Source organism: Pongo abelii, chromosome 2, assembly GCF_028885655.2.
Source record: "Pongo abelii isolate AG06213 chromosome 2, NHGRI_mPonAbe1-v2.0_pri, whole genome shotgun sequence".
In the NCBI taxonomy this organism is placed as follows: domain Eukaryota; kingdom Metazoa; phylum Chordata; class Mammalia; order Primates; family Hominidae; genus Pongo; species Pongo abelii.
This window is the reverse complement of record NC_085928.1, coordinates 144,620,980-144,647,930: the sequence shown is the minus strand read 5'-3', so window position 1 is coordinate 144,647,930 and position 26,951 is coordinate 144,620,980. Positions and strand designations below refer to the sequence as shown.

Here is a 26,951-nt window from a genome sequence, read left to right as displayed (position 1 = left end):
TAAGAAATTCCCATATAAAGAATATATTTTCTATAAATATATGTAAAGAATACAGTACAGTGATAAGAAATTCCCATTGTTTAAAATATATAAAAGCCTACTTTGCAAAGTCAAAGATGACCTGATGTGTATTTACTCATTCCTTCTTTTGGCCAGCCAGTTACATTTATGACACACTACTATGTCTGGGTGCTATACATGGGCTGCAGGTACAAAGGCATGGTCCCTTTCCTCTGGGGATGTAATATCTGTGGGAGGACTGGTAAATAAACAGAAGATGACAGCAGTGTTGATTGAGTGCGTTGGCAGAGAGCAGTTCAGGGGATTGTGAGGGCACAGCAGGGGACCATCCAGCCCAGACTTCAGAGGAGATGCAGAGTGACTGAGGGAAAGGGTGACCTGAGTTGAGTCACAAAAGATGAAATAAATTAGCCACATGGATGAATGTGGAGAGTGAGAACAGAATTAAACATGCAAAAGCAAGGCCTAGAGCAGTTCAGGAGACTGCAAGTAATTGGCATATCTGAAGTGTGCGTGGCATAGAAATGCCCATAAATGATTCAGAAGCAGTTGTGAGGGACCACAGGTCCCAGGTCAGCTCAAACACACAGTTGAAAGTTACAAAGAGGCCCATTCTCACTCTAATGAAGGGGATGTCTACTGGGCCCTGGGAGAGACTGCCTGCAGAGGAGCTGCCCACCCACTATTTGATCTATTTAAACACAAGGGGATCCTCCCCACCCCCACTCAGGGATTCAGAGGAAAGGCTGTCCGCTATAGAAGCGATGTCATCCAGAACTTTGATCATTTCTATTTTGACACAGTGGAGATCTGAGATCTGAAACTGTGAAAATCACCAAGTCACCTTGCAAATAAGAATAAAATCCCATTGCTACAAAATCCAAGCAGCTGCCTGAATTCTCTGGTTTTAATAGAATCTGCTGAAATCAGGCACTGGTTGATAAATGTGAAGCAGTGACTGGATAGCTGTTATTGAAAAACTGTTTTAATACATCATTGGTATTTGGATTGTGAGGACAGAACATTACTCCATAATCACTTTATAGTCCAAACATTCTTGAAGAAGTTCAGTGATTAAAATGAATATTAGTTCTTGTTCCCCACAAAATCATTAATCAATTTCAGGCAAATCAGTAAGAGCCATGAACAAAGTTGCTTTTTTTATTATTATTATTGGTTGCTTATGACTGATTATAAGTATGTGGGAGACAGAGGATGCAGGATGGAGAATGCAGCTGTTGAGGGCAGAAACCATGTTTCCCTCATTTCTCCTTCCCCACCCCAACACGCAGCACAGTGCTTGTACCACCTGGGCGCTCAACAACTCAATGCCAAATGAATAAATAAACAGTACACTTCGGTCCAGTTATTTGAACCAATTGATTGAGCACAAGATATTGCCAAGGTCTGAAAGAGTCTCTATGAGAAAACGATCCTAAAATTTGAAAGGTAGGAATTATCAAGGCCTAAACCAGCCAGTCCTAGCCTATACAGTTATTATGAAGAGCGAGTAACCATAAACGTTTAATCATTAAGACAGCTGAGAGCAGATGTAGATGCTCCTCCCATGGTTTGTCTACAAGCACTGACACCAGGAGTGAAAAGTGCTACACAACAGTAAACAAGAGAGAATGATGAATGGAAGCATATTAAAATGGGGAAGGAGATGAACATGGGAAAGGCTCCGGGAGTGTCATCAGCTCGATGACATCTGAGCTCTCTATTAATGAGCTGGTGGAGGAAGAAAAAGCCTCATCAATTCTATTCATAGAATGAAACTGAAAGGGGTCCTAAGCGTAAACCAAGGGTTATGTGGAGCAGGCGACCCATGGAAGGTTTTCAGGGGTTACAAAACTGCCCTCATGGACCAGCTACCTGTTTTGATAAAGTTCCACTGGAACCCAGCCACGCCCATCGATTTGCATATTGCCTATGGCTACTTTCCTGCTACAAAGGCAGAGTCGACTATAGCAGTTGGGGCAAAAACCATATGGCCCATAAGCCTAAATTAATTACTTTCTGGTTCTTTACAGGAAAAGCTTGCTGACTCCTGGTTTAGATGAGGGGCTGGGACTTCTTGGGGGAAGAGGAGATGGCACAAGATGAAGAAATAATGGGGTTTGCTTCTTTGGACCAAATCCAAGACAACTACTGAGCTGAATTCTATTTGTGTTTACATCTTCTGAAGACCAGGATTCCAAGGCCACATGGAGCAGGTAGGCAGATCATTCTGTTTGCAAGTATTTGGATTTATTATTAACATACAATCTCTTATTTTGGGAGCCACACTAATTTTGAGATCCTCAGCATCAGAGGTGGTTGCATCCACTCTCCTATCAAGCTCAGAAGTTTCCACCACTGAAGTATCATAAAAATGTGTAAAGTTCTGGTTCTGTGACTCCCTAGCGATGACCTGTGTTGTTATGGGTAAGTCATTTAACGTTTCTGTGACATAGCTCCATCATCTATAAATTGGTTATATATATTTTCAAGTATACACTTTTTTTCCTTTAAGGATCAGAGCTAATATATCTGTGTATATCTGGCACATAATAGATACTCAACATACGATGAATTATCGTCGTTTCAAAAGGCCCTCATGGGCTAACATCCTTTTCTTTGGTCATCTTAGGAATAGTCAAAGCAATGTAATGGACTTTGTAGTCAAGCACTTCGTAAGTGAAGGAGCATTCCACAGTAATATGCCAAATGGTAACCAATATTTGGGCAAAGAACCTTCTCTGTTTCCAGGGAAAGCATTCTCTCCTCTGGAGTGGGGACAATAATATGCTTCACTGAGGTGTGGAAGCTGCTGCAGGCATTGGGCTGCTGTGTATGTGTGTCTGTTAATAATTAGTACAAATTACTAAGAAGCAGGGAGGTAGCCTGAATGGGAGAATAAGCTGCTTTTACAGCATAAAAAGTTGAGGTTAATTACAGTTTTCAAGGGAAAGCTGTAAAGGGAAAGGTAGTAGAGGAGCTTGGGCTGGTTTGGGAGAAAGGAGCCAAGGCATACAGGCATGAGCCTTGTGGCTTCAGTGCTCGGCCTGTCATTAAGCCCTTGACCCCTGCCCTGGCTACCCACTGAAATGACTGCTCTGGGCACGGCAGATGAAGAGGAGGAGTATATGGTCTCTAACATATTCTTTCCCTTCCCAGCACCACCACCTGCTGCAGGGCAAAGGACCCAGGCTCGCTTCCCAGCTGTGGGACTCTGGACAAGGTTTTTGTTTTATTAACTTCGTTTTCCTTTTAAAAACTTCTTTACCCGTAGCAATGATACTAACATTTACCACACTGGCGTGTGAGGAAGAAAATAGATAATGTTTATAAAACCCCTGGCACACAATAGGTACACACTGGGCAGAAATTATTATTGTTTTTCTGAGATGAGGTGTTATTTCAATAGAGCTACAAGCTTATATGTGTGGGAAGGGGGACTGGGTGGACCCTTGTTAGGCCAACTCTGATGACAAAATGAGACCATGTGGTCAGTTAGTCTAAACACATTGTTCCAAAATATGTTAAAAAGTCAACATTTACTTCATTGACTGACAAAAAATATCTAGCAAGTAAGAGCCCTAAATCCAAAATGGATCAGATATAACAGATGCTTATGAATTCAGCTGGTTTAAATTATTTCCAATTCACTGAAGTATCTGAATCAACTCCTTATAAAACTCAATATTCTCTAAGTAGAATAGAATGCCGCTTAATCCTCCACCTTGCTTGCAAGTTCAGCTCTAATGGCTGAAGGGCATACCTCCTTACAGACTGGGATTGGTGATCCATCTAGACCTCTGCTTTCAGGGAGGTAAACTGCTACCATTCTATAAATGTAAAACTGTGACCTAGAGTGGTTAAGTAATTGGACCACAGCTCCATGGCTGGTTAGCTGCACAGGGCACTGGAAACGAGGGCTTCTGCTTCCAGTACAGTCATGTCCCACCATTCAGCATGGCCTCCCTGTTGCAGGACTGTAGGTCTCTGTTTCTGATCCTCTCCTTATTTCCATTGACCCACTGCAAGACCTCACCCAGGCTCAGGACTTTCTTATCATCTACGTACTGACAACTCCCAGATGGATATCTTCACCCAGTCCCCTCCCTTGAACTCCAGGTGTGAATCTCTTGCTGCCTATCCCACATCTCTGCTTGGCCATTTTACAAGCATTTTAGACACTGAACTGAACTTCCATTCCTTTCCTCACATCAGATATGCTCTACCCACAGTGATCACCTTCTCAGTCAGTGCCGGCTACATTGTTCTAGTGGTTCAGGCTAAAACCTTCCCATGCCCGAAATTCAACTTGCTGGAAATCCTATTGGCTCTGCCTTTAGCTGATCTGGAAATCAACTACATTTCAACAGCCCTCTGCTTTTAACCTGATTACACTATCATCCTTGTTAATAATTGTAGATCTACTAGGCTCTGTTTTCAGTGGAACAGCTTAAATGATCCATCCAAAATGTAAGTTAGATCTTGTCCCTCCTCCGCTCCTCAACCTGCTATAGCTCCATATCTCACTCAATGGAAAAGCTCCAGTCTTTTTTTTTTTTTTTTTTTTTTTTTTGACAGAGTCTTGCTCTGTCACCCACACTAGAGTGCAATGGTGTGATCTAGGCTCACTGCAACCTCCACCTCCTGGGTTCAAGTGATTCTCCAGCCTCAGCCTCCTGAGTAGCCTGCCACCACTCCTGGCTAATTTTTTGTATTTTTATTAGAGATAGGGTTTCATTATGTTGGTCAGGCTGGTCTTGAATTCCTGAGTGCAACTGATCTGCCTGCCTCGGCCTCCCTAAGTGCTAGGATTGCAGGTGTGAGCCACCGCACCCGGCCCAACATGATGACCTCCTCTGGTAACCTCTCTCTTCTGTCTATTACTTCCCCATTTGCTTGCATCACTCCAGTCATGCTGGTTTCCTTACTGCTTGTTGAATCACCAGTCATGATCATGCCTCAGGACTTTTGCATAGGCTGTTGCCCTTTCCTCCTCTAGATAACTGCTTCACAACCATCTTACTTTCTTCAGGTTTACTCAGATCTTATCTTCTCCAAGAGGCCTATCTCTAGCCTTCTATTTAATTTTGCAACCTGCTCTTCCCCAATCCTGACCCTCCTGATCCCATTTACCTTGCTATTTTTCTTCTTTTTTCCTCTATGCTGTTGATTTTCTAACACACTATATGATTTTCTTATTTGTTATGTTCACTGTTTATTGTCTGTTTCCCTCTGTTGGAAAGTAAGCTCCTCAAAGGCGGGAATCTTTGTCTGCTTGATCACTAATATATCCTAGAATAGTGCCTGTCAAATAGTTGACAATACTTACTGAACAAATAAGTGAATGAATAGTGTGGTTTTGCAAATAATGTGTTGGGTTAAAACAGAAGGCACTGTATTTTCCTAAGATTTTTGCAAATGCTACATTTTGCCCTGGTAAGTGGGAGGCCGGGGACCAGCTCCACCAGGCACCATTTCCCTTTTCTTGGCAGCACATGCCCCACTGTCATCCTCAGGAGCAGATGCTAAAGAGTAGTCAAGGAAAATAATATATAAATTTATATTTCTGTTAATTTTTATCTCATCCTTTTGAATATTCACTTTACATGTTTTTTATCCTCCACAAATATATTAGTGCAGTAGTACATGCATATAATTTATAAATAAATTTATTTTGGAGGTACACGAACACTTTGAAAAACACTGATCTACCAAACCACACACTCCTCTGAAGGTTTGGGAACCCCTGGCAGTTTTGTGGCATCTGCATTAGTATATCAAACACATGACTGGAAGAATGAGACTGGTCCTTCCCAGCCAGTGAAGTATCCAGATTGCAGGATGGTAGACTGGAAGTTTCTCTCCTTAGCTGGCACAGAAAGTGCCTGGGCTTTGAACAAGGCTTTTGTCAGGGCAGACCTGGAGAACTCTCCCAGGGAACTTCTGGCCTCTGTCACCAGAATCCTCTCCACCTCAGCAGCCTATCTACTTTGTGCCTTCAGCTAGCAATCATCCATGGAACAGTGGCTGGGCTTGGGTCTTGCAAGCTTGTAGGTAGAGCTGGCTCACCTTCTCATAGTACCGGATCTCATAGTCCAGGATGATGCCATTGGGCTGCTCTGGCTGTGGCCATGACAAGGTGATGCTCCTCATAGTGGCACTGACTTGGTGCATGATGGGAACGGTGGAGGGGGCTGTGGAGAGAGAAAGAAACAGGGTAGCTGAACAGACACTCAATTATAGGGGAAGGGCCATCTTTCAGAGGTAAGTAGGGAGAAAAATGGCATTCGGTTTGGACTCTGCTCCTTCTTTATCATCAGCTGAGCTGGATCTGCAGAACTTCCTGTGGGTTTTGTAGAATCAATGGAGTTTGGATAACAGAGGACAGAGAAGGTAGAAGGTAGAATTTAGGAAAGGAAAGCACGTGTGCACAGGAGCTGGAATGGACATGGGACTTTCAGAGGCAGCAAGGCTTGACCAAAACAAGAGACAGTTGGAGGAATCAAAGGAAAAGACAGGAGGAAAGGAGGAACACCGTAATGTTTTTGAGAAGAAGGTGTTGAAGGAACCTCAGTCTTGCAGTTGTGGGCTGAGCTATTGCAGAGATGAGAACCTGGGGCAAGAGATGATAATGAGAGAGTAGAATCAGTTGGTATAGAATTACTGTACAACAGAAAGGAGCATTCTAGCAAACACCTATTCCTGATACTGCAAGTTAGATTTTATTATACTTTAAAAGGAAGAGAGGAGGTATCTCTCAAAAAGACATGAACACAGACCAACAACAGAGGTATGGTCAGAGTTTTCCAAATGAGGGAATTTCCAATAAGGAGTTCACAAGTATAAATGAAGAAATGATAAACAAATCAAACATTTGGGAACAAGATAATTCCAAAATCTGTAAAGTTGATTCAGAAATCTCTGTTTGGAAATAATATTATTTGTTTCCCAATTCAACATTTTTCACATGGTGTAAGTAAAATGAAAACAGTCTGGAAATAATAAATGAGGGCTGTCTTTCTAGAGGAAGAAGCGGGTCATGGATGAAGCTTCAATCTGTGCTCTGCTCAGGGGCTGTTCTGTTTAGTCCTGGCACTTCTGCAGTGATGAAGGTCTTTTCCTCACTCGAACTTCACTTTACAATGGTTTCTCTGGGGACCGTGGCTGAGTGACATTTACTATCCTCAATTCAAGTTAACAGATTGCCCTCAAAGACCTGGAATTACACAGCACAACTACGGGGTCACAAGGGGGCTGCTGCTTTCTCCACTACTCAATGGAACCTCAGTGAGTGCCTACTACATGCAGCCCCTCGGGGAGAGGATGCAGAACACTTGTTCTGAAGATGCTTCTAGTCCAGGAAAGCCATAAAGAGTTAGAAGTGTGATAAGGACTCAGAGTCAGAGTGTCCTCTGGGACCTTGAAGGCAGGTATGCCCTGTTCCCATTAGAGACCTTGTGGTGGCTGCGAAATGCACCTCTCAGAGTTCCTACTCCTTAAAGAGTAATTAACCAACAGCCCCAGTTCCTGCACTCTGCAGTCCACCACCATATTCGCACAGAGGCCCTGATTCCCACAGGCTGCTCCCAGCCAATGAATGAGAGCAGCAGGGATGCCATGGCAGACCCATTCCTGCGATATATGGGACTACTCTGATGGGCAACTTCCACTCAGAGACTCCCCAGTGGCCTTTCCAACACTACCTTATAACCCACACAGCAGGCTAAAGCTCTTCCTACCCTACCCAATCCTCCTTCCTTCCCTCTCTCCTTTACAGAGATCAGACCTTTCTTATGGTCCGATGGCTTCCCCAGCCTCCTCTGGCTCCCATCTCATTTCCCCAGTAAATCTTTCATACATCTAATCCCATCTTTGTGTCTGCTTCATGGAGGGTCTGAATTAATGCAGTTTTGACTCCCCCTACAACTTCCCTGTTGGGAATTTGCTGCCAAGCTCCTGCTGTACCCCCAGAGAGGGGAGACTTCTTGCCTCCAGGAGTTGCTGTTCTATACTTGGGTAAGTCTCACCAATTTACATATCTTCTGATCTTTATTTGAAAGTTATCTTCTTCCCACTGTTTTCCATTCTGCCAACTGAAGTAAGAAAGGATGTTCCCCCTCCCACAAAATGTCTTGTCAAATATCTAAGGAAACTAGTTAGATCTTCTTTGAGCTATTCCTGCTGAAAAAAAAATAGTCAAATATTTCTCCCATGACCATTACACGACACCCAAGATGGCTCTTTTCCAAATGAGACCATGTTCCCTAAATTCTCTTTAGGCTTGGGGCTTGGAGGTGAATCCAATTCTCTTTCCACTATTTGAGCAGCAGAGATTAGAATAAAACTAATATCTATCATGATCTGTGTATTATATATCTATTAATATGACCGTTAGCCTTTGGATCAAAAACATGTCCCTGCTGTTCAGTCCTGAAATGGCAGTTATATATAACCTTTAGGTTTCCTCATGGTATGCTCCTCATCTTTTGTCTGTAGAGTTGGCTTTTGGCTTTGACTATGAGAATGTACATGTATCTCAACCTTTATGGTGTTAAATTTGGCCTATTCGTTTAGTAAGTGGAAATAATTTTTTATCTTGATTGAGCCATCAAGCGTATTTTCTCTTGCCTGCAACTTAGTAGTATCTATAATCCAGGTTAATTAATTAGTTAAACATATTTATTGAGCATCTGTCAAGTACCAGCCACTTTTTAGGTTCTAGAGGCACCACAGTGAACAAAATAAAATTTCTAGCCCTCATAGAGCTTACTTTCTAATGGGGGAATTCAGCAGAGACTAGAGCTAATAAACAAATCATAAGCTGTGTTAAAATATATTAAGTACAATGAAAAAAATGGAAAGGGGAAAGGGACACAGGATGCCAGAGGTGAGAGGTGTGTGGTCAGGGAAGGCTGCCTGAGAAGCAGATACAGGAGCACAGGGTTGAAGGAGGGAAGGGAGGGAGCTGAGTGGATATCTGGAGCAGCCAGGACAAAGGGGCTGATCTGGGGGCGTCAGGGAGTCAGTGGGACCCAGAACAGAGGAGTCCACAGGGGGCAGGACCCTGAGGGACACTGGAAGGAGTTTGGCTTCTACCCTGAGCAAGCTGGGGAGCCATAGGAGGACTGTCAACAAGGCCCAGTGATGTAATCTGACTTATATGATACTATTATCACTCTGCTGTGTTCCAAATAGAATGCAGGGGCCATGTAAAAGCAGGAAACCGATCACAGCACTGCTGTAGTAATATAGCTGGGAAACAATGGCTGCTAAGACCTGGCCTGAGCAGCACAGTGGGCAGATTCTGAATCTATTTAGAATATTTCCACGAATATGGAATGTGGAAGAAACAGAAGAGTCAAGTGACTACAAGGGTTTTAGCCTAAACATCTGGAGGAATGGGGCTGCCATCAACTGAGAATAGGAAGACATTTCTAGAAGCAGTTTGAGAGGAGAGCCCAGGTGCTCCACTTCAGACCTGTTAGATTTGAGATGTCCAAAGTGTCCCAGAGCAGATGCTGAGTACCAGACAGGTGCATAAGGTCCATGTTGGAGACCAATTTGGAGTCACCAATATTTCACAGATATTGAAATCAGAGGAACTTGCAGAGATCACCAAGAGAATCAATAAACAGAAAAAATTCAAGATTCAGAAGATGAGGAGAAAACACTAAAGAGGCCTGAGAAGGAAAGGCCAATGAAGCAGAAGAAAAACCAGGGGAGTGCGATCGCCTAGAAACCAAGTGGAAATAAGGTGCTCCCAGGAGGACAGAATACGTTAAATGCTATTGCTAAGTCAGGTAAAATGAAACTAAGAACTGAGTCCTGGACTTAGCAACAAGGCTTGATGGTTAAATATGGGAATGGCCTGTGATCGTCTTTCCCAACACCTTGCAATCACGGGACAGAGTCATGGGGGAGGATAAAGACAGTTCAGGGAAGGTGACTCAGTTTTCTGGAATCAGTCCAGATCATTTGAGGATCCCAGTGGGTCCACAAAGACAGGGTGAACAAATAGCTCCTGACAGCCCTTTCCTTCCACTGCACGCCGTGACTCTCAGGCTGCCCTTGCAGACCTCTGTGGAGGCACAATTTACATGTTGTGAATCACATCAGTTTCATACAGGACTTCAGAGTCCCTCTGTCTTGAGAGCTGAAACATCATGTATTTAAAAATGGAAAGATCAATGCTAACGGCCTGAGAATTTTGCTGGACTTGGTTCTTCTCCTTGTCTCTACCCTCTGGAAAGCCATCATTAAAAACTCAAGATATTTGCCAAACACTGTGCCAATCCTGTTCTAAGCACTGGGGACAGAAGAACAAGTAAGAAAGTCACAGCCCTGCACTTCTGGTCCTTGGAGTCTAGTTGGGGTCAGATGGTAAAGAGGCAATCGCAGGGCAGAGTGATCCAGAGGCAATTGACAGTGAAATCCATGAAGAGAAACGCTCCTGTCACTATACATGGTGTGGATCCCCCAGCAGTCAGTGGCACTCGGGTCTGGGAGGAGCTGCCAGAGGGTGATGGCCATCCCTGCCTGTATTTCTCAGATTCATGGCAATGACATGAGGGTTACAGGCCCTGGGAAGACTGTGTATTATCACACAGGTCATTCTAAATGGTTTACATTTTATTATGACGGGTTTTAGCACATGGGAGAAAGCAAGAAAGCATTTCTTATCCTCCCTGAAAATCACGGGCAGCTTATGTTCAGTGCTCTGCCATCAACAATCACCTGCAGTGATGAATTTGGTTTTTCCCTCTCCAAGGGCAAATGTCACCTCTTGATCTGTTGTTTTATGTGCTATGAAACTTTCAGACAAAACAGAAAATAATAAGAATGAGCTCTGGTATTCACTCAAACACCAACTTCTCCTAGCAAAACTAAAGCTAAAGATTAAAGAGGGATGAGAAGATTAATTCAAACAAGTATCCCCTTTTGCCCCCATATACAATGGTTTTCACAGTAAGTCCTGGCTAGTTGTCTTTTCTCCATATTCCTCAGATGAAGGGATAGTTTGATTGAACACCTGAAAGTGTCTCTTTTTGGCAAACACACATTAAGCCTTTGAATAAATTAAACATTCTACTGAGAGAAAGAAATGAAAATAAAGAGTTCACAAGATTATTCAAATTTAGCAAAGAAACAAATATGGACCCTTCTTCAGAAAAGGTAAGGAGAAAGACTTAGTTTGGGGTTACTCGGAAAGAAGTTGATGAAGGTTCAAGAAAGATGTGTGAGGTCTAGAGGTGGTGCCCAGTAAATCCAAATGGAATCAAAGGTGCCCTGCACCCTTTCTTAGCAAACGAAGAGGCTGACCCAACAGAGTACAGGCACCCAAATAGGAGAGCGGAGAGCAAAGAGCAAAGAAGAGTGTCGTCAGACTCCAAGGAAAAATCAACTAGGGTTCAAACAGAATCAGAATGAGAGCGTCGAAGAAGAGAGTTATAGCCAATAATAAAAAGACTTGTAAATGTGTCAGAAGCGGAAAGAGAATTAAAACATCACTGGTCAAGGAGCTCCAGGATGGAGAAAAAAACAAAGGCAGGTTGAGTGAGTGAGTCCTTTGTCTCTGTTTTTGCCACCAAAGACTTTGGGGAAAACTTACTCTCAAATTACTTTTAAAGCAGACAGATCCAAGATAGTATATCACATACAGCAGAGGAAGAGCACAGAATGTTCTTGCCTGAACTGACAAAGGAGATGTGAATAAATTACAGGGACAGGATGGCCCTAGCTGCAAGTTGTGAAAGAGCTCACAGATGATGTGGAACAAATGTTGGCCCAAACTAGTCACTGACCACTGGCCACTGCCAGTAGTATCGAAGATGCAGCCTGGCAGACCAGCAGACAGACCTCCATTTGTACAAATGGCCCCAAAGGGAACTGTGAAATCCCAGGAGACTTAGGCTGGGTCTGAGATGGTGGCATGACTCTATCTCAAAAGTTAATAACCCAGACTCTGGACCCTAGAGTTCTGATGTGCAGGAGTTTTACTGTCATATCACAGGTTCATGTGGACCAAGCATTTTATGTTTACGACATTCCTTGGCACTTTAATTTAGTTACCGACTCAGTTATGTTCAAAGGTTTCTTCTCACTCATTTTGTTTTCCTTATTTGATAGGGGCATCCTCCTCCAACAATTAAGCATCTCAGATTCCAAAAATACAAGATTTACTTGATGCTTTTTTTCTAGGACACTTACTAAGTTTTAATACATAACAATGCTTATTAAAAATACTTCACAATCTTTTAGTTGATTTTTGTGCCAAAATACTTCTTTCAACAGTTTTAACCATAATCAGTTTTGGGACCTAACAAATGATATAACAGTTTACTGTGTTAAAATTAATGCACATACACTCAGACTTCAGTTGATCTATTGGAGTAAAATGTTTAAAGAGGTTATAAAATTATGAAACTCAGATTTCAGAGTTCAGCAAATCTTATCTAAAAGGGAAAACAGTGTTGTGTGTGGGGGTGGAAATTGTGACAGGGACAGCCTTGTTTGAGGCCATCTCTCGCCAGCTCTAGGAAGATGCAGGTCACAGCTGAGCTGCCTCTGCCTTAGCTTGGGCAAATGCTCTAGCAACTCTTCTAGGAGACAAATGCTGTTTCCAGTGAGAGGTAGTTTCACATCTAAAATTCCCAAGGAGACCCATACAAAGAGGAGGCCATCTGCCTCCCCCACACAATAACTCATGAGTGGGCAGGGTAGAGTAGTTTTCCTTGGCCTTTCCATACAGTGTGTGTGTTGGGGGGTGTCCTCCCAGTGACCCCCCAGAGTGATGCTGCTGCCCCAGCCCGCACAGTGTGAACCTAAGGCTTGGTAACCACTTTTACCCTCATGGGGCATTGCTTTGCCTGGGAGAAATGCTCCTCAGTCGAGGAATATTTGGGTTGAAGAATAATGCCTCTATAAACGTTCATACACAAGTTGAAGAATAATGCTTCCATAAACATTCATACACAAGTTGCTGTGTGGACATATGTTTGCATTTCTCTTGGGAATCAACCTAGGATTGGAACTGCTGGATCATATGGTAATACAAACCTCTTCTATTCTCTCTAGAACAGCATTTCCCAGCCAAATCATCCTTGGACTAACTACCTGTGATCTATAGCACAGACCATAGCTGTGAAGAAAACGGGTAAGGTAAGGAATAGTAAGGAGCCTAGGGCCCAGCCCAGAGCAGCAGGAGTTAGCAGAAATAAAGAAGGGCTGTTGTCAGGGCCCTCCAGTTGCTGCAGAGAGACGTGTGTGCCTATTCTGGCTCTGCCATTTTCTTATTATGTGATCTTGGGATAAGGTTAACCCAAGGCTTTGTCTTCTTTGGGCCTCAAGTTCTTCAACTGTAAAACAGGAATATTAATTCTTATGTTATTAATTTCCCAAATGTTTTGAAGATGTTCTCTGTGTGGTGTCTTGCTCCTTTCGACCAGATCCCACCTGCCAGGCTGGGGACTTGGCAACCACCCCAAACTATCCTTCTGGATCCACTGCTGTTCACATATGCAAATCAATTGCTGGGCATCATTCCCCAAGGTAAATGTAAAAAGTGGGATCCAGAGACAGCCTCAGGTATTTATCTGATAAATATCTTTGAGGGGATATATAAATATGTCGACTAAGCCATGGTGGATGTGATAGATACAAATGGGCTTGGAGAAAGGGAAAGCTAGCAAAGAGCTGGGTTCCCCAGAGGCTGGAGTGATAAATGCTCCAGAAGAGAGCTGGTTTCCCTTGAATATTTTGAGATAACTTGAAGCAACCTAGAAAGTAAGTGACAGGGTATCTTGTCCTAAGGATAAGGAGACCTAGTGACTCTGGACAGTGAACAAGCATAGCCTTCCCATCTAATGGTGTGGCTCAGGCCCAGGAGCCCCTGATGCTCCCATGGCCCTGCCACTGCCTCTCCACAGGTGTCGTCACCTGTATCTCATTGTGCCTCATGTACTTACTGTCCTAACTCTCTTGTCCACCTCTAACTTCTTCACTTCAAACTACTCTGTAGCCATATTAATCTTTCTAAACTCAATTTTACCTTTGTTACTCCAATGCTCAAAACCTTCAATGGCTCCCCACCAGAAAAAGCCCTAATTCCATTCCCTATGGGCACCTCTTTTCCTGACCCTGCTGGCCTTTGAAGGCACAGAGGGAGCCTCACACTGCCCCACACTGCTTATCCTTTCCTGACCACACCCACCAGAACGCCCTTTCCTGCCTCCCAACCCAAAGCCCCTTTGGGGTGTGATCTCCATTTTGGGACACAGTGCACTGTGATCTACCTTCCGAGGTGCTCACCTCTGCTCTCCATCAGTGCAATAAAGTCTTTAGGGAAGGACCATGTTTTTAGCCTCTTCACACTGTGCTAGCACATAATAAATGTTCAACAAAAATTTACTCTTATTGCAATGATTGCAAGCTCTTCTCTAAAGACCTCAGAGGTAAAAGGAGTCAGAAAATCCCTTAGTTCTAACAAACATGAATATTGGCCTTTGAAGGAGCATGAGGTGGAAAAGGGAGCCAGGGTTGTGACTCAGCAGCCTGCACCTCACAAAAACAAAGAATAGGCCTGAATATGGTAGTCCCAAGGGATTAGAGACAGAAGTTCTTCTCTGTGGTGTAAATGAAGAAACCTAGCAGGTTGGGTCCCTCCCCATCTCACTGGGATTGTTCAGCTGTAACATTACCCTAATATTGGTAGTTTTCTATTTTTTAAAGCTATGAAATCCTTTCTTCAAACAAAGTTCTCCCTGAAGCATAAAGTGTGAAACAGAACAATTCAGAGGTGCTCTGGGTGAATCAGAGCTGCTAGGGCCTTGAAGCCAGTCCATTTTCTATCTCCCCAACCCAGACTCTGAAAGGTTTATAGAGGGACCCAAACAATGCTGAGCAGTCTCCAGAAGTCCCCTTGAGGGACTTCTGTGAGATCCTAGAAGCTATGAGTGATGGGGTTGTGAATGAAGGATTGAGATGGCTGGCCATCTTTTTTTTTAATATATGAAACACTTCCCATATCAAAAAACCAAAGTTTGTATTTAAATGTCACCTAAAGACTTCCGGCCCACTAGTACTCATGACCAAAGAAGAACAATTTGCAACACAGATGAACTGTGTTTCCTCTGACATTTCTATTCTAGGAGGTAACTTTGCTGAAAAGGTCCTGCTTAGATAGCTGGTTCTCCCACTGTAGACGAAAACTCATTTCATTGCACAAATATGCTTGAATTTTACATTAGAAGACCTGACTCATTAAATATTTTTGGTGCAGTAACACTTCTGGTCAAAGTAGATTAAACAAATAAGCAATTAATTCGGAGACTGGGTATAAGTACAAAAGCAGAAATAATTATTCTTCTCATTGTTTTCCTCTATTGTGGACATTGGTTTCTTGTTTGCTTTTACTCTGGGCTTTGCCTTGAGATGTCTCTGACATTCCCTTCCTATCTTCCTCTTTACCCTGGGAGTCACCTGGGGACAGAGGACTTCCTTGGGTGTGTAGCTCTGTTCTGTGCTGTTGTAGAATCCTGGCTGAATTTGAGATGTGAATGGGATAAAAAGTGAGGGCTTCAGGCCTGGCCTTCAGTCTCACACCCCAAGGCAGGGAGCTACAGGCTCCTCCTTCACTGGTCCATCCACTAAGGGTTTCGGTTCCATGCCAAAGGAGAATGTGGGGGGTGACAGGTGGGGGTTGAGGGTTGGTGGCTGATCTGGGAATGTGGGTTTATAGCAGAGGCCCTCACTTCTGATGTTACCTTTGATGTGTATGTGTTTGGGGGTGGGGTGGCATTCTTTATTGGGATCACACGTCTGATCCTGTAAGTTCTCAAAATGTAGTCCCAAATCAGCCTCACCTGGGAACTGGTAAGACAGGTAGAATCTAGAGAAACATCCTAGACTCAGTGAATCAGAAACTCTGGGTGTGGGCCCAGCAATCTGTGTTTTAACAAGTCTTTTACAGGAGTCTGGCACATTCTCAAGTTTGAGAACTGCTTGTCTAGAAACCTAGAAATCAGAATGTCAAAGTTTGACAGGGCATCTGAGGCCATTCAGTTTTGGTCAACTCTTATAATTTATAGATTAGAGCAATGAAGATAAGAGAGGGGAAAATGACTTCCCCAAGTCCCCAGAGGTTAGTGCAGAACCAGAAACAGCTAGGCCTCCTTTCCCTGAGACCAGTGTAGGGCTTCCTCCCCACAACTCATGCACTCTGCATTTCTAGAGCCTTGAGGAGGCCAGGCATGGGGGTGGGGACATTGAGTTACATCAGCATCACTAATGGATGGGCACTGCCTTCTGCAACCCCTTGTGCCCTCAGGGAGATCAGGGGTCCCCACCTATGGTGGAAGTGTGCAGAGCCCTGTGCCTGGAGGAGGAGGCAGGCTGCAGTGTGTTCCTGGTGGCACTTCTGCCTCCTGGGTCACTGCAACCTGGCATTTTTCCACAGCTCCTCCTCCCTGCTGGGGGAATCAAAAGGTGCCTTAGAAGGTGCCATTTATGTGAAAACTATAGCAAACCTGCATTCTGTGACCCTGCAACCATGGGAGGCTGCGGAGGTGTCTGTGGAGCAGGATACTCTTCAGGCAGGCATCTAAGCACGTGACGGCTGCTGAGGACACAACCATTGGTACTCACATGTCAACTGGGGCATGTCACTGGCCTCTGCCTCTCCTCAGGCCTGCCAGCCCTTCCCAGGTGTAGGACAAGAGCAGAGCACTGGCAGCTTTGGTCTTTTTAATGATTGATCATGAACGGCGTTCACTCCAAACACTAGCAGTGGAGAGGCCACAGGAGATACCCCACCACAAGTTGTGTGCCCCTGTTACACCTGGCTCTCACCCCCACACATTCAGCCAAACCCCTAATGCAGCTGGAGGACCCACCACCACCACCCTAAGGCTGACATCACTGCCACCAACGCTGGGCAGAGGAGCTGCACCTGCAGTCACTGTGACCATCCTCCTCCAGGCCTGGAGGTCTGAGTCTTCTGGCCTGAAGGTCCAGAGCCCCTCCTCCTCAGAGCAGCCCACCAGGCTGCACAGGCAGGCTTCCATCCTGCCATGCCCACTCTTTAGCCCCTTTCTGGACATCACCAGCCCCACGGAGTTGTGGGCCTCTTCTTGATTCTGACTTTCCCATTGACTACTGAGCCCACCCCCACCCTGGGCCCTCCACTTACAAATCAGGAAACTCCCCTGTACCCACCTCCTTCCCTCAGAGCCTTCACTCCATGCCTGCATTAAGGAAGAGCAACTGTCCCTTGAGGACACCTTTGCCTTGCAGCCCTCTCACCTGGTGACAGTTTATGATTTTGCATCCAGCACACCTCAGGGTCAGGAAGTGGAGGTGTGTCATCCTTGCTCCCAACTGTCTCTTTCACACCATCACTTGCCATCTCCTGCACACTTTGCAAAAATGCCACTTGGCTAGACCACCACTCTCCAGGTCTTGGGACCACCATATGCTCCCTCCCACCGTCACGCCCCCATTCACTGGAGGCATGAGCTTCTGTCTGTCTTCCTCTCTACTCTGAGCCTTGCCCTCCTGTGTGTGACTTCAATGTCCACTTAAAAAATATAATCTCAGTTCCCTGGCCTCTACAACTCTTCCACGCCTGCCAATTCCCATGGCATACTTAGACTGCTTTGCCTAAAGTCACTCGATTTTCAAAATCACAAGTCTAAATATTCTGCTTCCTCACCACAACCTCAGATGAGCCCACTGAAACTCTTTTTGGCCTCATCTGGCACTCTTGGCCTTTACTTCCACCCAATGCATCTGTCGTCTCCTTTATTCATATCCATTATTATCCATCTTAGGCTCCATCTTTGCAATAACATAATTCATAATACTCCTCAAACCCTTAGGCAAACGTTGCTTGTATCTTTTCAGAGCATATGACTGTCAAAACTCAACCAGAGGTATATTTGTGATCTGTTTCTTGTAGGGCCTGCTGCCCTGGAGCCATATACTGCTGAGAAAGCCACATAAGAGGAAAAAGAGGTGGCTTTCTAAACATGTGATCACCAACTTCAAATGAGCTCTCAATACTTTCCAGAAATATTGAATTTACCTGGGTAGTTCCATTTCCCATTCTCTTCAATAGCACTGCCAAGCCTTTTCCATTCTCCTCAAACCTTCAACCCCAATACTTCCCTCTTCACTCTCAGCAACCAATCTTATTTCCCACCTTCCAGAGAAAATAGAAGCCTGAATATCCAACTGCATAAGTAATATCCTGATTTGAGTACTCAAACTCTCCACAAATTATGCATGTGCAGAACCGAACCTGTCTTCTGTTGATGCAGTCCCTGAATACTTCTGGGAGCCCCTGGGGATGTCTCCTCTGTACTCGCAAACTATACTTTCATTCTCCTGCTTTGCTTTCTTTGTTCTCCATGTCAGCTGCCTTCGAGACCCCTCAAGGAACACTGCTTATTAAGCCAGATGGCCAGGCCCCTCCCTGAGGACCTGCAGTCCTGTGGGAACATGGTTTTCAGTGCTTCCTCAGGCAGCACCAGGCTCAATGCCACTCTGAGAGCCCTGCCTCCATGGTTACTGGTGGTACCTCATCACACAGTCTCAAGGCTGCCTGTCTGTGCCTCCAACTTCATAGCATGCCTCACACAAAGCCACTTTCCTTGCCCTCTCAATCCTCTATCCCAGGCACTCATTCCCATCCAGGTCATCAGATGATGAAACAGATGGTAGCAGGACCTCACTGTCCTTCTAGGGACCCAGTCTCCTGCACACCCACCTCCTAGCAAGCTTCCCTCCCTACACGCAAGCCCCTTCCTGCAAACAAAGACCAGCCCACTGGTTTAGGAGGCAGCACCAGCATGTGACATGGTGTAAGTTCAGCCAGGACAGCTTATAGCAGAGGACACATTGCTGAGGGGCAGGGTTTACTGGGAGGAGAAAGACATGGCCTTTTCCCTTGGGAGCCCTCAGTCTGCCAAGAGAAATAGAGCCTAAGCACATAAACAACTAATGCACATCCAAGAAATCACGGTATTGTCCCTTTAACAAGTACAATTCAGAGAAGGGCAACATACATCACCGTTTCTACAGGGTAGATGCACTCTTAGGGGGCATGACTGGGCTCTTGTTCCCCCAAGCTCTTCTGAATGGTGAAAGCATTTGCTCTTCTGTCAAAAAAGAAAAAAAAAAAAGGAAAGGAAAGAAGCACACACGCTTTAAAATCCTAGGGCTCAATTCTACAGCTAAGGTTTTCCTGCAGTTTGGCTATCAGAAGGAAACTGATCCCAAGGCCTGAGGGATTGGCAAAGAGTTTACCTTGCACTGAAAAATATTTGTGGTCCAGCGTTGCCTTTATTTACCCAGAACATTCAATGTGCCTTTTTCCTCCATCTTTCATATCCGCTCAGAGAAGATGTTAATTTTCTGAAATTAAACACTTAGCTTGATTACTGTTTTGTTAATTGCTGCATTCAGAAACCCCTGGTGCTCCTGCCTGTTTAACATGGATGGTACTGTGAAAATGATAGGCGCGGGGCTGGCATGCAGGGGGACAGACAACAGTGCTGGGATGCCATCCCAACCACCCTCCCTGCAATTGCTCAAGCAGCTGGGACCCTGCCAGTGGGGGAGGCAGGACAGGCCAGGTCACAGAAGAGCAGCTCCCGCAGAACATGGTTATGGTTTGGGGGTGCAGTGCACACAGGAAGCCTCAGGTCTTACCAACATCTGGGAGAATGTAAGGGGTAACTGCAATCACAGCTCCCCACCCAAAGATGCCTGATAAAGGAAAGATCACAGAGATAGCTAAAGCTGCACCATTTGCTGATGCCTGAGATTACCTTAAGAAAGACTGAAGCATTCATTCATGTATTTATTTAACAAGTCATTAGTTCATTCAATGAACATTTATTGGTTGCTTTCTATATTTCAGGCACCCAACTAGACACCTATCTGGACACAATAGTCAACAGGACGGATACAGAGTGTTCTCTCCTGGAGATGCCAGTCAGTTCATGGAGTTGACTTGATTTGCCACAGGAGCATGGAGGATGGATCACCTGGACCCTCCTCCCTCCCATCCTCTTTGCCTCTTTATGAGATACCTCTTTATGGGATAGCTCACAAGGTGAACAGCAACTATCTAATAATCCAACTGGTGTCCCCTCTCCAATAAGGGTTGTAACAATCTCATGTGGATATGAGAGCCTTACAGGGTAAGAAATTTCCTCCAGTCTCGTTGTCAGTAGCCATTTTTACTCCTGAAGCTATGTACTTGGAGTGCCTGGCCCAAGACGGAGTAAACAAGCAAATAGGTCCCTGAGTCCTGTGGGCACTCTGGTACTCCTAGCAGAGTGAAGGCTGTTCTGGTGCTGTTAGCAGCATCACAAGCCACTGCTCACAATCTGGAAGGAGAATTCCCATACCCAACCACCGTGTGGCCCAGTGTGTGATATCCATCCACAAGGAGTTCATTCAAATTGGTCTGCTGAACAATAAAATATCCCATCAAACACACTATCACTGTATAGCAACATCCACCACAAACTGAAATGCTCTCTGGCAACAACATGTGGTTCCATCCTAACTTTTGGAATGTAAGAATGGGCACCACAGAAGAGGGTGGTACCAAGAACCCAGCTGAGGGTCCTGCACCCCATCAAGTCACTTCCCAACCAGTCACCTGCTTACTTTGTGACTTTTCTGGGCCTCTGATCCCAGACAGTGAGTGCTGTCGACTAGAATGCAAGCTCCACAAAGGCACAGATTTTTGTCTGTTATGTTTGCTGCTGTGTTCCCAGTGTCTAGAGCAGTATGTGGCATGAAGAAAGGCCTTGAAAAATATTTGACGAGTAGGCAAATAAATGGGAGCCCCTAAAAAGCAGTACCCTTCAGCCAGTACTTGCAAGCAGTACTTGGTAAGCAGTCATAAAGAATGTGTTAAGTGAATGAATACATTTCCAAAGTTAAAATGCCCAAACAAACCAATCCCTTTGAGAGTGGTTGAGTCTGTCTGTGTTCCTCTGAGTGGATCAGGGCTTGTAGCATCATCCTAAGCAACATTCCCTAAGTTTTCCTGCAAGGAGCCACAGCGGAGGAAGACTCCAGATTACCTGACTAATCTGGGAGGGATATTAAGATGTTACCTGTGGGTCACCAGGACACATTCTCATCACCACTCCCCAGCCAAACACTTACATACTAGTGCTCATCTGTGGGGACTGAAGCCATCTGGCAAATATTTATCAAGGCTCTCTGTGCCTGGCATTGTGCGGCTGCTCTCTCAGGAAACTGGTGGTAGGTGAGAAAGCGTGATTCTCCACATAGCTCACCATCGGGTGGAGGACCCCAAGGTTGCCAAGGATAGAAGCCAGGACATTGGTCAGGGGCAGTGCCATCTGCCGACCCTCTGAGCTCAACGGAGAACACATCATTGTTTGCAAATGGCCAGGGCCTTTCTGAGGCCACTTGGAAGTTCCTTCTCAATGCCAGAGCTTAAGAAACAATAAAAACAAAATTTTCTAGAATTAACAATGAGAGGAAGGCAATGAAACGAACTATGAAATTGAATTAAGAACAGTGAAAATTTTATTTGCTTAAGTTTTTTTTAACTTTATTAACTTCAATGGAAGTTTTCTTTCAAGTCCTTCTAGTCTTTAAAGTTCTCACTCAATCTTTTCTCTGCGTTGGAGCAAATTTTGCCTGGTAATTTCCAATAAGCACAGCCCTTAAAAATGAACTGGCTCCAGCATATGGATCTTAACACTCTACATTTTTACAGGCAGCAGTGTAATATTGTTTTAATATTTAATTTTGAGATTTACATAATATCTTTCCTCCAAAGAGCTCAATATACTGCAATATCATAAAATTCCTTTTCATATTCAAAGATTATTCTTTATGCATGCAAATACTATATTTAACCAAGGAATAATGCAAATTAGGTGATGTATTCAGAGGAATCGATGGGCTAGGTAATTCTTTTGTAAGAAAATTAGTGTATCTGAGTGACTTTAACTGTCTAAGAACTTCAAAAGTGCCTTAAAAATGGACAAACTATAGGGGCTTGTAACTATTAACAGAAATAGTGCAGCATTTTTTAAAGAAAAGTAAGTAATGGGTTGTGTCTGTGTTGTGGGCATGATGAATACTATTCCACATGGAAGTGGCATGCAGGCCATACATGAACTGCATGTAATATAAATGTCAGATATAAATTGCGCTGATAAGATCATGCAAGTAAGGGGAAAATTGTTGCTTCTTCAAATACTCAATGAGGAAAGACAGAGAGGCTCCTCTGAGCATCAGAATCATCCAGTGGCACGTACCTAGGTTCTGGACTCCACTTCCTCCCTCATCATTAGCTCATTAGGATACAGACTTTGCTACTCTCGTTTCTGCTGTCTACCCCTCCCAACACAGAATGGAGAAACCAATATCTGTTATGTATCTGATACAGATAACATCAGTCCCAAACAAAGAAACTGTGAAGCCTTGGAAGGAAACAGTCTAGGGAGAAAAAATACAGCAAATTGCTCTCTAGCTCAAGACATATTCCCAGAAATGATGCTAATCTCTCAGTCCATAGCTTAGTTTACAGAGTGATTTTCTATCTGCTCTCTCATTTGCTTGTCCCTATAGTACTAGGAAGCAGGTATCACGACACCTGTTTTATAGGCAAGAAATGAGGGATCTTGCCAGTTAAATGAACTTGCATGATTCATGTGAGGAGCACAGAGGGGAAGCAACTCCAGGAATACCCCACTGCACTCTGCCACCATGAGCCCAGAGATGAGGAAGATGACTACCCCATGGTGGAATGAGAATGGAAAACAGAGCATGCTTGGCAGTAAGACTTGGGTTAATCAGATTCTCCCTCTGAATCAGAGGTTACAAACCATCGCCAACAGGCTAAATCCAGAATTGGATTTGTTTGGCTTTCAAGTGCTTTAAAATTTTCTAATCAGTTGTCAACATTTCAAATCTGGATTTTCAGCTTATGAAATCAGGCAGTGCTGGGCATGCAGCTCTTGCTGGAGTTGAACAATGGCTGCCTCTAAAGTTCCCTGCAGTCCCCACCACTCCCTATTTACTTGTATCTGGCTCTGCTTTGCTCCTCTCCATTACCTGCCTGGCCTTAGGGGTCTTTGAGTTTGTTCTCTTTGGCTTAGATGATCCCAAGTTCACGTGCTGGTCTGATTCATCTTTTATACCCCCAAGATTTCCTCTGAGGTCTTCTTTTCCAACTTTGGCACTCTGAGTCTATTTGGCAGAAGAGAGGAGTAAAGTTTGTCATTCACTTAATTCTCTCTGACAGCCAGATGATCCGGCCATCAGTCTGAATCTGGGGCCAGATGCCAGAGAGTGACTGCAGGAGTTAGTGGTGATAACAATCTCTCTGCAGATCACTTGGCCACTGGAACAGAGAGAGTTGCACCTGATCTGGTCTATTTTAAACTCATGGCAGCTGTATTCAGTGCAAGGATGTATCCCTGAAGACCTCACATAAATTTGAGCTTGCATAATTCATGACCAATCCTGACCAAAGATGACGGACATTTTTTTGACAGCTAAAGTGGCCTAGCAATGTGGCAACAGCTTAGAGAGAGCTTACGACTTACACAGTTCACTATAATGTGATTTTTCATCAGTCTGAGGATAAAATGGCCACAAAACATCTCACAGCCAAGAAATGATGTTTCTCAGAAATATCTGCAGCCTAGGGAGGTGCAAATAATGTTTCTTAGAATCCTTTGTTGGCTGTGAGATGCTGAGCAAATTCAAAACTGCTCTGACCTAAGTTTCTTCATCTGACCCATCTTCTCTGTAAAAAGAACAAAAACAAAAACAAAAACAAAACATGTGGTAGGGCTTGGCACATTGGAGGTGCTCAAAGACATCAGTTCTCTGCCACTGCCTTTGGACTGGGTAAGGATCCAGTCCTGAAACTCTCCAAGTGATACCTGGTCCTTGAATAGTCATGACTATATACATAATTGGGGGCTCTCTGAATCTCAAAACTCAACAGACAAGCTTGTCTCTGAGTGAAAAACTGTATCTACTGTGTGCCCAATGACCAAAAAACAAATGATAGCAAACATCTCCAAGGTCTCTTCTTAGATCACAGCTCTTGGAATCAAGAAGAGCCTGTTGTTGGAGACTATGAAGCGGGGAGCCCAGAGGTACTGTCCACTTTTAGGACAGAACACCATAAGGCAGACACAGACAAGAGACATCCTGTTGATCTCTTTCTAATCCTAGATTCTCCAAATCCCTTTAAGTCTCTGCTTTCTTATTAGAAAAACAGGAACAATAATCCCCAAGTCATCGTGTAATTATGAGGATTAAATGAGTCCACATAATTCCAAAATTCTTTGTGAATTCAAAAGAAACACAAACATGAGGTGTTAACTATAATAATTATTACTCATCTATTTCTCAATCAGGACCCACTCAATAGTCCCCAGCCACTTCACAGTTTGGGCAGTTCCAGACATAGAGGACGCATTCAATAAACACAGGTTGACTTAATGATTGATCCCAGGACTCCTCTTGGTCAAATTCTTTGCCTGCCATCTAGCTACTCATGACCCAAACAGTAGGACAGGTGGCCACAGGCACAGAGAGGGGTCATACCATACCATGAAGCCAGGGGAGGAAGACTGAGCTAGATCTGACCCAGAGTGGACCAGCTCAGGGGTATTCTGGGAAGGTTAGACATGTCATGACCTGTTGGTAACACATGGGTCCACCCACCTCAGCCTTTAATGGATCTGAGTCATTAGAGTTTTTATGATGCCTACTTTTTAGTCTCTTGTCCACCTCTGGTAAAATGCATAGCTTCTGTTCATGGTTCTAAACTGTTCTCACAGAAGTTCAGGTTTGAATGTTTACTTTGATGGTTCTCATCTTTAAAAAAATACTATCTGTTGGTTGAAAATAATTTGTATTTACACATAGATTCATCAAATCAGTGCGATGGCACCCTGTTTCTCAGTCCACAGCCCATAGATTAGGAACCACTGGTCAACTTGATATTTGTTTTATGATAACCATGTGCTACCAAGAAGAAATTGCATCCTTCTCTCAGTGAGTGTAAACTCTCTGACACCAGAATTCCAGAGTTACCAAACAGGGAATCATAGATTGGAAGGTGAATGGAGGCTAGGACTACAAAATCAGGGATGATTAAGATTAAAGGGCCTGCCAGAGGGGGAACAAAGCACATGAGAAGTGTGCTCATGGAGGTGCAAAAGGGTGAGGATAAAAATGAATATTTTGCATGTTGGTAATGCAGGGCCCCTTGCAAGAGCCTTGGTCCCCCAGCTCCACTGAAGTCTAGGAAGGTGCAGATGGCAAGACAAGCAGATGGGCAGGTTCGGGAATAGCAGGGTAAGAGAAGGGAGGGCAGAAATAAAAGCAAACCGATATAAGTGGCAGGTTTGTTCGCACATGCTTAGAGAGAGAGAAAAGACAGCCAAGCCCAGTGTAACATGACAGCCTGGCAGGATTGTCATTCCCAAAAGCTGGGGCACTAAAATATTTCAGCCAGTTTTCTGCCTAAACTCTTCAAGGGAAATACTGCTAACAAAGGCTGCCCATGTTACATGCTTAACATAATGCAGAAATCACCATTCTCCTTTCTTTGGGTAAGACAAAATGTCACAACCTTTGTCTCTACGGCACCAACACTGTGGTCACCAGCTGGAGGCTTCTACACTTCCACTCTTATTTTCTCACTACATGCGTATGCATGTAAACACGTGACCATACACATACATACAAACACACCACATGAACACACACACACACACACACACACACACACACACACAGCAACAACGCAGCCATCTGGACAGACATGCTCTCCTACGACACCTTTTTTCTTCTCAGTTCTGACAGCTTAAACTCAAGATTCATCTGCCATCAAAGATGCCTAAGATGCCTGGTTTTAAAAGAAGCAGAATGAGTCTGAGGGTGGGGAGGTGAGTAGAAAAGGATGGAGTAGAAAAGAGAAGGTCAGGGTGGGGGAGATACACAGAGTAAGAGAGAGCAGAGATAGATGCTTGGCTCCTGCTATTCTACTAACAAGCTGTCCTTTTAGAATTTGTTAATTGAGAAAAATCTATAATTCCAAATAACATCACGGTCCACTGCCTATGATCCCCATTGCCTGTGCATGTGATGTTCACTTCCCCTCTGCAGCCTTGCACAGTAACCCCAGGAGAGAGATTGCTCATTTTTCTCTAACTCCCTTGGTATTTACTGCATGTGTACAGCATTTTACCTTGCAGCTTTGTGCTTTGTATCTATATCCTCTAAATTCTTCAGTTAATGAGTTTCATGGGAGGAACAATAGTGTCCAAGTATCACTGCATCCCTCACTGTGTCTAATCCACAGCATGGCACACAGTACATGCTAAATGACTGTCTCTTAATGATGAACGAATAAATAAGTGCATGAATGGACCGGTTAAATTGATATAAAAATAAACAGATTCTTGCAAGAGCTGTGAATAGTAATAAAGAGAAAAGATCAGAAGAGTGCAAGATTCAGAAACAAAGAGAAAGAAAATGTGTTCTGAGCTATGCATGCCACAAGGATGTGCTGGCTATCAGGAGCAATCTATTGCCATCTATCTGAGGTCTCAACAGCAGCATATCATTCATCAGAGCAAGCTATAAAGGAGAAGACACTTTTGAACTACATAGGTTTAATTGGAAAATGAAGGTAATATTGATTTTATCATATGATTTCTGGAAAATTTCTGTCATTGGGTTTCCATAAAGCATCATTGGTGGTCCTGTTCTCAAAGTCTTTCAGTGCCTCCACTCACTCACCATCTGTCTGTCCATCCATCTGTCCACCTACCTAGCCCTCTGTCCATCTGTCCATCCATTTACACAATCCTCTGTTTGTCCACTCACACGCCTGTCTGTCCATC

General features: G+C 44.1%; 1 protein-coding gene and 1 long non-coding RNA gene across 6 annotated transcripts in view; one reads left to right on the top strand and one right to left on the bottom strand.

The window, feature by feature from the left end:
* EPHB1 (EPH receptor B1) overlaps nucleotides 1-26,951 on the bottom strand; it is a 446,794-nt gene that overhangs the window by 92,538 nt on the left and 327,305 nt on the right. For all 3 annotated transcript variants that reach the window (XM_024244263.3, XM_054552661.2, XM_054552662.2), the window contains one exon: nucleotides 6,091-6,215. In XM_024244263.3, coding sequence (XP_024100031.1) covers nucleotides 6,091-6,215 — 125 coding nt within the window. The remainder of the gene's footprint in view (nucleotides 1-6,090; nucleotides 6,216-26,951) is intronic.
* Nucleotides 1,957-21,731, top strand: LOC129058649 (uncharacterized). 3 transcript variants are annotated; one of them, XR_010139247.1, is made up of 6 exons: nucleotides 1,957-2,237; nucleotides 2,329-2,448; nucleotides 3,181-3,244; nucleotides 13,096-13,179; nucleotides 13,467-13,569; nucleotides 19,940-21,731. It is a non-coding gene; the product is annotated as an uncharacterized LOC129058649 (long non-coding RNA). The 3 variants fall into 3 exon arrangements; XR_008523916.2 differs by lacking the exon at nucleotides 2,329-2,448; XR_008523918.2 differs by lacking the exon at nucleotides 2,329-2,448 and having other exon boundaries at nucleotides 13,467-13,605.